At 41.3% G+C, this 12,157-nt stretch overlaps 1 protein-coding gene across 1 annotated transcript in view; it reads left to right on the forward strand.

Moving 5' to 3' along the window:
- msh4 (mutS homolog 4) overlaps window positions 1–12,157 on the forward strand; it is a 188,335-nt gene that overhangs the window by 173,007 nt on the left and 3,171 nt on the right. Inside the window, exons 16-17 of the mRNA XM_059983705.1 lie at window positions 583–757; window positions 9,881–9,969. Coding sequence (XP_059839688.1) covers window positions 583–757; window positions 9,881–9,969 — 264 coding nt within the window. The remainder of the gene's footprint in view (window positions 1–582; window positions 758–9,880; window positions 9,970–12,157) is intronic.

A 12,157-nucleotide genomic window follows, 5' to 3' on the forward strand; every position in this document is an offset into this window, starting at 1 on the left:
TGTTCATGCCATCAGGTTGGATGCTATCCAGATGGAATATGGGGTGTAGCTCCTTCAACTCGAGTGTGGCTTCATCATGGCAGTAGAGGAGGCTGTGAACTGAGATGTCATAATGGGAATGGAAAGTAGAATTGAAATGGTTGGCTCCTGGGAAATACTGCTTTTTCTGATGGACAGTGTAGGTCCTCAGTGAAGTGGTCTCCCAATCTATGTCAGGTCTCATCAATATCCAAAAGGCCACACTGAGAACATCGGATACATTAGATGACCCCAACAGACTCACAGGTGAAGTGTTTAGAGCCCTGAATGGTAGTGAGGGAGAAGATGTAGGCACACTTGGAGGTGGATAAGGTGATGATTCTGGCCAAGACTCTTCATAAGTTCTGATGAAGGCTCTTGGTCCGATCATCAGATTTCCCCTCCATAGATGCTGCCTGAGCTGCTGAGTTCCTCCAGAATTTTGTGTAAAGTTCCTCCAGCAGATGGTTTGTTGCTGCAGATCACAGCATCTGCATTCTCTTGTGTTTCTATCTCCACTTTTCACTAATCTTTGAATGAAGTGTTTGCTTTGTTTCCACTCAGGCCTTCACACTGTTTGCCACTCACTTCCTGGAGATCTGTCAACTGGATGCCCTGTATCCAAATGTGGAAAACAACCATTTTGAGGTTCAGCACAACCGAAGCAGCACGGGAAACCACAATAAAATCATTTACACATATGTCCTTGCTAAAGGCTGCACTGAAGAAAAAAACTATGGTAAGTTCTGCTGCTGGACAGCAAATATTCAGGACAAGAGAAAGCTGAATAGCTTCTCACCAGCTCTGCTAGGGCACGGTAATTTGGCCTCTTGAACCGACAATGTGATGATGGTTGATTTCACTTAAGCTCCTCTCACCCATTTAGTGTCTTTCTTACTGCAGCCCATGCCCCTACTGGGGCAGAGGCTGCCGATAGCACCTCTCCAGAGTCCAGAAGTTATGGGAACAGAATTAGGCCATTCCATCATGGCTGATCTCAGAATCCACTCAATCCCATACACCTGCCTTCTTGCCATAACCTTTGATGCACTAACCAATCAGGAAACGATCAACATCCGCTATAAATATACACACAGACTTGGCCTCCACCTCAGTCTGTGGCAGAGTATGCCACAGATTTATTTCTCACTAAAAAAAAATACTTTCTTACCTCTGTTCTAAAGGGTCACCCCTCAGTTTTGAGGCTGTGCCCTTTAGTTCTGGATACCACCACCACAGGAAACATCCTCTGCACTTTCACCCTATCTAGCCCTTTTAACATTCAGTAAGCTTCAATGAGCTCCTCCTGCTTTCTTCTAAATTTCAGTGAGTTCAGACCCAAAGCTGCCAAACACCCCTCATGTTAATCTGTTCATTCCCAGAATTATCCTTGTAAGCCTCCTCTGGACTCTGTCCAATGACAGCACATCCTTTCTGAGATCTGGGGCCTGAAACTGTTGACAATTCTTCAAGTACGGCCTGACTGGTGTCTTATAAAGGCTCAGCATTATCTCCTTGCTTTTATATTCTATTCCCCTTGAAGTAACTGGCAACATTGCATTGGCCTTCTTTACCACCTACTCAACCTGTAAATTAACCATCTGGGAATCTGCACAGGGACTCCTAAGTCCCTCTGCACCTCTGATATTTAAACCTTCTCCCCGTTTAGATAATAGTCCACACTATTGTTCCTTTCATAAAATGTATTGTCATATATTTCCCAGTACTGTATTCCATTGCCACTTTTTTGCCCATTCTTCCAACTTGTCTAAGTCCTGCAGTAATTGCATTGCTTCCTCAGCACTACCTGTCCCTCCATCTATCTTCGTACCATCAGTAAACTTTGCCACAAAGCCAAATCATTGATAAACAATGTGAAAAGTAGTGGTTCCGATACTGACACCTGAGAAACACCACTAGTCAACCAACCAGAAAAGGCCCCCTTTATTCTCACTTGCTGCCTCCTGCCTGCCAACCATTCCGTTATCCATGCCAGTATCTTTCCTGTAACACCATAGGGTTTTATCTTGTTAAGCAGCCTCATGTGTGACACCTTCTCAAAGCGCCTTCTGAAAATCCAAACAAATGACATCCACTGCCTCTCTTTTATCCACCCTGCTGGTTACTTCCTTGAAGAACTTACAGATTTGTCAGGCAAGATCTCCCTTTACAGAAACCATGCTAACTTTGACTTATCATTAGTCTCCAAGTACCTCAAAACTTCATCCTTACTATCAGACTAACACATTCCCAACCACTGAGGTCAGACTAACTGTCCTACAGTTTTCTTTCTTTTGCCTCTCTCCCTTCTTAAAGAGTGGAGTGACATTTGTCCTGGGTCATTTTTTCAAATTGTCCCCAGGTGTAGCTCATTACAGATACTTCCTCACACAGGAATAAGGTCTTTGGAGCTTCTATTAGTGTTACTGTAGCTCTGAGTTGTTATGGGATGCCCAACCTCCTTTTGCAGCTAGGGTTGGGGCTGTCTGTGGTGGAGTTCATTTAAGTTCTTGCTTCATCAAAAATCTGACAATAATGCAAAACTATGTTGGCAAATATGAATAAAGGCTGAGTGGAGATTTGTTGCAGATGTTGAATTGAGTTGGGTAAATAGAGAAGTTGTTCCCTTTGTTAGATGCCTTGCTTTATTGACCATCCCATATGATAGTGGCAGTGCTGCAGTCATTCTGCTGAAGGTGCTCCTGCAGAGCCACTGGGGACTTCCAACGTTTCTGAGGGATCAGGTGCAAAGTCACCAACAGTATGTTTTCACTTCTTGTGAACAGGAAGCATTGTGGGAAATTGGCCCAAGTATGACAGTCAAAAATCTTCAGGTACTACTACTTAAGAATAAGGGGTAGGCCATTTAGAACAGAATTGAGGAAGAACTTTTTCACCCAGAGAGTTGTGGATCTATGGAATGCTCTGCTTCAGAAGGCAGTGAAGGCCAATTCTCTGGATGCTTTCAAGAAAGAGTTAGATAGAGCTCTTAAAGATAGCGGAGTCAAGGGATATGGGGAGAAGGCAACAACGGGGTATTGATTGTGGATGATCAGCCATGATCACATTGAATGGTGGTGCTGGCTTGAAGGGCCGAATGGCCTACTCCTGCACCTATTGTCTATTGTCTATTACTCCCTGGTATGCACCTGGCTTGCATCACAATCAGACTACATTATGACATATCTTAAATTAGACCATAAATTCTCTGGTATATATCATGAAATTTGTTGTTTTGCACCAGCAGTACATTGCAATGCATAATAAGAAACTATAAATTACAATAAGAAATATATATTAACAGTGGATTCCAGTTAATTGGGGCACTTGGTGCTCAATAAATTTTGGTCCAATTAAGTGGCTGCCCCAATAAGCCAAAGTTTCATGGAAAGTAGTTAAAAAGGTATAAAAATGACAAACTGAGTAACAAATTATGTACTTAAAAGAAATACAGAGGAAATTAGAATTAGAACTCCATCAAAATTACTACAATACTCAAAAACTATATTGGTTCCTAATTGTTATTGACGGAACTTATCCTGTGTACAGTGCTGCATTCTTTTTATTGACTCTAAATGAATAAAATCAGCGCAGACACTTTGTTTAGAAAATAGACTGCCTTCATACAGTTTTATCAGTGATTTCATCCTCCAAATCTTCACTTTCATTGTAATATTCAAGATGATTTTTAATACCTTCAAATTCTTCCTAGTTCCTAACTTGTTGAAGTCATGAAATTGTTTCATTTTCACTGCTGGCCGTTTCTGCCATCTGGAAGCCTTAGTGCTTGAAATCATAGTAAGCAAATCAGTTCTCGATTGTCTTACTGTTTATTACTTGCCAATTATCAGTGATAAAAGAACACTGCTTTTTGAACACATGCTACTGATACTATTTAAAAATATGGTGTAATGTCTAATTTTCATACAACACACAAGCAACTAACACTAGTTAGAAACTGTTTGGCAACCCCAATTAAGTAGCACTGTGTCCTAGATAAACGAAGAGAACCCCAGCTATTTTCTTGATTAGTTTTTCCTTTTCTTAGTTGTCCCAGATATATAGCCACCCTGATTAACCGATGGCCCAATTAACCAAAATCCACTGTATGTGTATATGGTGAGGCTTCACTTGCATTATTGTGAACAGTTTTGTGCCCCTTATTTAGGAAAGGATATGCCATCATTGGAGAGGGTTCAAAGGAGGTTCAGGAGAAGGATTCTGAATCATATGAGGAGCAATTGATCATTCTGGGCTAATACTCGCTGGAATTTAGAAGAATGAGAGGGGATCTGATTGAACCCTAACAAATGTTTAAAGGCCTGGATTAGGCAGATGTGGAGAGGATGTATCCAATTGGAGGGAGAATCTAGGACCAGGGAGCACAGCCTCAGATTAGTGGGACATCCTTTGAGTTGAGGAGGAAATTCTTTAGCCAGAGAGTGGGGAATATGGAATTTGTTGCTATGTAGGCTGTGCAGGGCAAGTCATTGGCTGTATTTAAGACAGAGGTTAATAGGTTCTTGATTACTTAGGACATGAGAGGTTAGGGAAGAAGGCAGGAGAAAGAGATTGAGAGGGAAATGGATCAGCCATGCGAAATGGCAGAGCAGTCTCAATGGGCCAAATGGCCTAGTTCTGCTCCTGGGTCTTATAAGGCTATAAGATAACAAAACAGAATTTGGCCATTGGCTCATTGAGACTGCTCTGCCCTTCTTTCATGGCTAATCCAATTTTCCTCTCAGCCCAAGTCTTTTTCCTTCTCACTGTATCCCTTTCATAGATTTACCACTCTCTATTCTAAAAGGACACCACTCTATTCTGAGGCTGTGTCCTCTGGTCTTGGACTTTCCCACCATAGGAAACACTGTCTCAAATCCATTCTATCAAGGCCTTTCACCATTTACTAGGTTTCAATTATGTCATCCCTCATTCTTCTGAATTCTAGTGAATACAGGCCCAAAGCCATTCAATCCTGGAATTATGTTAGTGAATAACCTCTGAATCCTCTCCAGTTTCAGCACATCCTTTCTAAGATAAGGGCAGAGCTGCTCAATAACACTGCAAGAGGGCTCACCGGTGCTTTTATAAAGTTTCAACATTACATCCTTGCTTTTATATTCTAGTCCTCTTGAAATGAATGCTAACACTGCATTTGCCTTCCTCATCACGGACTCAACCTGTATATTAACCTTTAGGAAATCCTTTACTAGGACTCCCAAGTCCCTTTGTGCCTCAGGTTTTTCTGTTTTCTGTCCTTGAAGAAAATAGTCAACTCTTTCATTTCTTCTAGCAAAGTAAATGACCATACACTTCCTGACACTGTATTTTATCTGCCATTTTTTGCCTATTTTCCTAATCTGTCTCAGCTCTTCTGTCATCTCTCTACATCCTCCAAACTACCGGCCACTCCACTTTTCTTCATATCGTCTGCAAACTGTGCAACAAAGCCATCAATTCCAACATCCAAATCATTAACATAAAATGTAAAAACAATCAGTCTCAACACAAACCCTGATGAATAACATTAGTCACTGGTAGCCAACCAGAAAAGGCTCCTTTTATTCCCACTCTTTGCCTCCTGCTAATCAGCTACTGCTTTATCTATGCTAAAATCTTTCTTTTAACCCAGGCAATCTGTTCATATTCTATACCTTCACAGTATGGTTTGGGTCAATTTTGACCCGGCCCAAGAATCCCTTCATAACAAGTGTCTGTACCAAATTTTGAACCACAAATCTATTCAGAATGTATAAATAGCCTATCTAACATTAATAAATGGGTGATTAATCCTTAATTAATGTTTCAGAGATCTAAAATCCATTTCAATAGATACAGGTCAAATTTGACCCAGAACAGCCTCAATGTACAAAAGTTTGTAGTGCCTGTACAAAAGTATAAAATATTAAAATATTTTCATTTTTATGCATTTTGGGTCACTTTAGGAAAAGTCATCAAATTTTGGCTAAAAACTGGCATTTAGGGTGTTTTTACTGCTGTCAAATCTTAAAATGGGTCAAATTTGACCCGAGCAGTATATAAGGGTTAACACTATAGGCTTGTAGCTTGTTAAGCAGCCTCATGCGTGGCAGTTTGTCAAAGGCCTTCTGAAAATCCAAGTACAGAACATCAAATGATTTTCCTATGTCTATCCATGTTGAAATCCTCCATGATTATTGTAACTTTACCCTTTTGACATGCATTTTCTATTTCCCGTTGTAATTTGTAGGCTAGACCCTTACTACTGTTTGGGGGTTTGTATACAACTGCCATCAGGGTCTTTTTACCTTTGTAGTTCGTTAGCTCTATCCACATGATTCAACACCTTCCAACCCTGTGTCACCTCTTTCTAATGAGGTGAGTTCTTTTTTTTAACCAACGGAGCAATGGAGCTCTGGCTTCCTGCCTATCTTTTTGATACAATGTGAATCCTTGGACATTAAGCTCCCAAATATAACCTTTCAGCCATGATTCAGTGATGCCTACTTGCCAAGCTGCAACTGTGCAGTTTTGTCTTATCAACAGCTTCTCCTCACTACACAGTACTTCTGTTTATAAACTAGCTACCTAATCTTCAGCATTATCTTCAGCCTTTCCTACAATGCATTGAAATATATGCAGCTGAGGACACTAGTCGCACTATGCTCAACTTTTTGATTCCTAACTTTGAGGTCTTACCAACATATGTCTCTACAATCTGTCCACTAACTGTCTGGCACTTTGGTTCTCATTCCTCTAGTTTAAACCCCACTGTGCAACATTAACAAACCTTCCCTCTAGGATATTAGTCTCCCTCCAGTTCAGGTGCAAATCGTCCCTTCTGTACAGTCTCACCTTCCCTTGAAGAAAGCTCAATGATCCTAAGATGTCATGCCCTCCCTCCTACACCAACTCCTTAGCCACATATTAAACTGTATAATCTTCCTAGCCTGTGGCACGGGTAGCAATCCTAAGGTCACAACCCTGGAAGTCCTGCCCTTTAATTTAGTATCTAACTCCCTGAACTCCCAATGCAGAACCCCATCACTCATCCTACCAATGGTATTGGTACCTACATGAACCATGACATCTGACTGTTCACCATCCCACTGAACTATGGTGAGGACTCAGTCCGGGATAGCCCGGACCCTCGCATCCACAAGGTAACATACCACCCTCAAATCTCGTTCTTGCCCATAGAATCAACTGTCCATACCCTTAACTAATCTATTACCTCAGTGTGTCCCTTCCCCCTCCCTCTTCTGAGTCATCATAAAACATGGTTTTATGGTGTATATATATGTATACACATATAAGGGGTATATATAGCGCTGGCTGAGTTTACAAATGCCTGCAACTTTGCCTAATCCAGTGCAGTGGCCCCTTCATACCAGATATTGACGCAACCAGTTAGAATGCTGTCCAAGATATATCTGTAGAAATTTATGAGAGTCTTTGTTTCATTGATGTTGTTTCCTGCTGGACATTGACCATAAAATTGTAGATTTATGTATCCAATAACTCATGGAACTAAGACAGCTGATCTGGCTAAAACCAGTTCTAAATTTGCCTCACAACAACTCTTTAACAGGAGAAAGGATAGCAAATTTTTGTGCATTGCTGGGGTTCCCGTTTCCTTGTTATCCAGTGTTGGGGGAAATAATAATTAGAGGCCAAAGGGGACATATCTAATAGGAGCCAGAACAACTTTTTTTACACAAAGAGTGCTATTTATGTGGAATGGGCTGCCAGAGAAAGTGGATGAGTACCAACAGTAAAGACAGTTGGAAAGGTACATGGATAGGAAAGGTTTAGAGAGGAATATGGGCCAAATGCTGGCCACTGGGATTAGCTTGGATGGTTCATCTTGACCAGTAAGGACTGGTGGAGCCAAAGGACCTGTTTTTGTGTTGCAGAACTTTAACTAGAAAGCTGACTAGACAAAATGTGTTTGGATTGTACTAACCCGTGAAGTAACCTCTCATCAAAACAGAGCCCACATTGAAAATCCATTGCAACCAAAATTAAGAAATTAGGCTCCTCGAGAATTTTTTTTTTTAATGTGGGAAGGAAATGTAATGACAAGAGAACCTGATGCCTAAGCTTATTGTAGATCTATAAACATTCAGGTGTTCCAGCTCCAGTACCTGAACAACTAAACAGAATTTCTTCAACAGCAGCTCTGAAACCAGTAATGTTAGCTGTTTAAAAAAGTGTTTCCAACTGAGGGTCCACAGACTCCTTGATTAATGGTATTGCAAAATAGCATTAAAATGTTTGGGAACCACTAGTCTAGAAGGACAAGGGTGGCAGAAATTTAGGTATACCACCGCCTGAATATTCCCCGCCATTCTGGCTTGAAATGTATTGCTATTTCTTTATTGTTGCTGAGACTAAGTATTGGGACTCCTACTTCCACCTCTCCCACCAATATCCTGTAACATTCTGAGAGCAGCATCACCAATTGGAATAGAATAAGCATCAAGTTGTCTTTCACTACCATCTCCTTGCAAAGCAGGCTCAATAGGACAACTGGGCAATTCCTCTTAATTTTCTCCTTAATTAGTGAAGAATTCAGAATAACATCAAAGTATTGAGCTTGAGGGTCGGGAAATTATGTGGTAGCTTTACAAAGAGTGTTGCTTTGAATTTTGGTTGCCCCGATATAGGCTTTGGAGAGGGTGCAAGAAGAGGATTTCCAGAAAGCTTCCTGGTTTAGAAGACATGACTAAAGGAGAGGTTGGACAAACTTGGTTTGTTTACTCTGGAGCATCAAAGGCAGAGGGGATACTTAGGAGAAGTTTGAGATTATGAGAGGGATGTAGAATACCTTTTCTCCAGGGTCAAAATGTCTGATACTAGAGCACATGTAATTGATGTAAGAGGGGTTAAGTTAAAGGAGATGTATAGGGCAAGGTTTTACACAGAGATTAGTGGGTGTCTAGAATGTGCTGCTAAGCCTGGTGATGGAGACACATACAATAGTACTTTAAGAGGCTGTTAATAGGGACTTGAATATGGAGAGATGTGGACTTGTATAGGCAGAAGGGACTAGTTTAGTCATCTTTTAATTGGTAGTTAAATGACCAATTTAATATGGACGTTGATGTTAGGGCATCAAAGGTTACATGAAGAATGAGAATGGGGCTGAGAGGGTTGAGCATATCTCTGTGGGCTGAATGGCCTGTTCCCTTACTGTATTGTTCTATAATCTATAGATGATCTATAGATTACCTTGCCAGCAATACCTTTATCATAAGAGCTCCCTTTTTTAAAGAGCTCGCTTAGAAATGTGAGATCTACTAGGATTAATTTAAGGAGGTGTTACACAGTAATTAGACCATAAGACATAGGAATAGAATTAATCCATTTGGTCCATCGAGTCTGCTCCGTCTTTCCATCATGGCTGATTTTTTATTCCTCTTAACTCCATTCTCCTGCCTTCTTCATGTAATCTTTGATACCCTCACACCAACCTCTACTTCAAATATACCCAATGACTTGGCCTCCAGAGACACCACAGATCCACAGATTCACCACTCTTTGGCTAAAGAAATTCCCCTCATCTCTGTTCTAAATGGATATCCCTCTATTCTGAGGCTCTGCTCTTTGGTCCTTAACTCTCCCACTATAGGAAACCTCTTCTCCATATCCACTCTATCCAGGCCCAGTTGTAATAATGTTCATTGATGTATCTAAAGTTACAGCCACGTTAATGATTGTTCTTATTTTATATCCTGTGTAATCAGCTATAAACTGCTGTATCTCAGTTTGAATAGTTCATTGTCCTGAGCCTAATGTGACATATTTCCAAAATTCACAATCAGTTGCTCTGTGATATCTGAGTTGACCTAATGTCTTTTTGATATTTTTTATATAAAAGGTTTAAAAGCTGCTGAGGTTTCATCTCTTCCTCTGTCAATTGTTCTTGATGCCAAGGATATTGCATCCCACATCACCAAGCAAATATGGGTGAGTACTTCAAGCCTAGAACAGTGTTTGTCATTGGCTAAAAAATGTGGTGGTTGTCCATTGTGTGCCAGAGCTGACTTCACATGCTAGGATGGGCATGTCCCTATTTGACTGGGGTATGATACCCACTGGCTACCCTCACTTGGTTTAGCCTACCTGTCAAAGTGGTGGTCCAGGGTGTGGTCACTGTCGCATCCAAACAGCTACTTGGTGCCAAGGGTGAGAGCTAAGTGTCCAGTGGGGACCAAAGGTGAATGAACTGTCCTGGAATGGACACAACAAGCCCTTCCACCAGTGGTGCTACTCCTCCCTGGACACCCCATACACCACAGTAGTCTCAGGCAACAAAATGATTATACAGTCTTATTTTTAAAATCCCAGCAATACCATCAGTTTTTTTTTAAGATTGTGAGGCTAAAGGTTTTAAGGCCAATTTTTCATACCTGCCACCTTCCACACCTGCCACTTTTTGTGGCACAGGACCATGCTCACAGCGCTTGTGTCAGTACTTCTACCAGACATTTCATCGTCATTGTCTTGGCTTCCCACCTTCAGCATTAAATAGACAATATCTTTGTTTTGTTGAACAAATGGCTCTGGAACAAATGGTGGATAATACTTTTTTCCAACCCCAAAAATTGTACAACCAGTGAATGAAGGCACTCCAGGGCCACACTTCAAGTACAAGTTCAGGTTTATTGTCATCTGACTGTACCAGCATAAAACCAAGTGAAACAATGTTCCTGTGGACCACATGTACCCATAATATATATATCACACAGCACCTAAAACAAAATATTGCCACAAATAAGTTAATAAAATACAGCTTGGAAAATTTTATTCAGTTCTGGTCACCTCATAATAGGAAGGATGTGGAAGCTTTAGTAAGGGTGCAGGGGAGATTTACGAAGATGATGTCTGGATTAGAGAGCTTGTCTTAAGAGGAGCTAAGTGTGAGCTAGGTCTTTTCCCTTTGGAGCAAAGGAGATGAAAGGTGATTTTATAGACATGTACAAGGTGTTAAGAGATGTAAATCAAGTGGACAGCTAAAGACTTTTACCCAGGCTGTCCACTCAATCTATCCAGGAAATGGCTAATGTGAGGAGGCATAATTTTAAGGTGATTGCAAGAAAGCATAGGAGGGATGTCAGCATGGATGAAGAAAGAGGCAGACACTTTAGGGGCATTTAAGAGACCTCTTAGATAGGTACATGGATGAAAGAACAATGGAGAGCTATGGGAGAGGGGAGGGTTAGATTGATCATGGAGCAGGTTAAAAGGTTGGGACAACATTGTGGGATGAAGGGCCAATGCTGTTCTGTGTTCTACTGTATGTTCTAAAGTGTTAACATCCCAGCATCTTTTCTCTTAGCTGCTATTCCAAGTGGTTACGGGAGAAGGCAGAAGAAGGGGAATGAGAGGGATAATAAATCATCCATAATGGAATGGTGGAGAGATTTGATGGACCTAATAGCCTCATTCTGCTTCCGAAATCTTGCAGTCCTATGGTTATTCCAAGTGGTTGCAAGTCACTCTAGAGAAGTGGCAACCCCAGGTAATAAAGAGAATAGCAATCTCTTTGACCCCAATAGTAAGAATAGGTATTGTTGATGGAGGGATAGGTTAAGGGAGGACATCATGGTTTGCACAGAAGCGCAGTAGGTAGATTTGCTACCTCTCCTCTCCAGTGACCCATGTCAGTTCTGGCCTCTGTGAGTCTGCGTGTTCCTCTCACAAACAAGAGAAAATCTGCAGATACTGGAAATCAAAGCACTACACACAAGATGCTGGAGAAACTCAGCAGGCCAGGTGGCATTTATGGAAAAGAGTAAGCAGTTGACGTTTTGGGCCAGGACTGGAAAAAAGAGATGAGGTCAGAAGTAGAAGGTGGGGGTGGACAGAAGAAGTACAAGGTAGTAGGTGAAACCAGGAGAGGGGAAAGGGTGAAGAAAAATGCTGGGAAGTTGATTTCTGAAAGAGTTAAAGGTCTGGAGAAAGGGGATCTGATGGGAGAAGACAGAAGGCCATGGAAGAAAGGAAAGGGGGAGGAGAAGCAGAAGGATATGATGGGGAGGAGAGAAGATAAACTGAGAGAGGGAAATCAAAATGGGGAATGGTGAAAAAGTGGGGGATGGGGGGTGGTTGCAATTACTGGAAGTTCAAGAAAGATTATAGGAAAAAATTATAG

Source organism: Hypanus sabinus, chromosome 11 (genome assembly GCF_030144855.1).
Source record: "Hypanus sabinus isolate sHypSab1 chromosome 11, sHypSab1.hap1, whole genome shotgun sequence".
Classification (NCBI taxonomy): domain Eukaryota; kingdom Metazoa; phylum Chordata; class Chondrichthyes; order Myliobatiformes; family Dasyatidae; genus Hypanus; species Hypanus sabinus.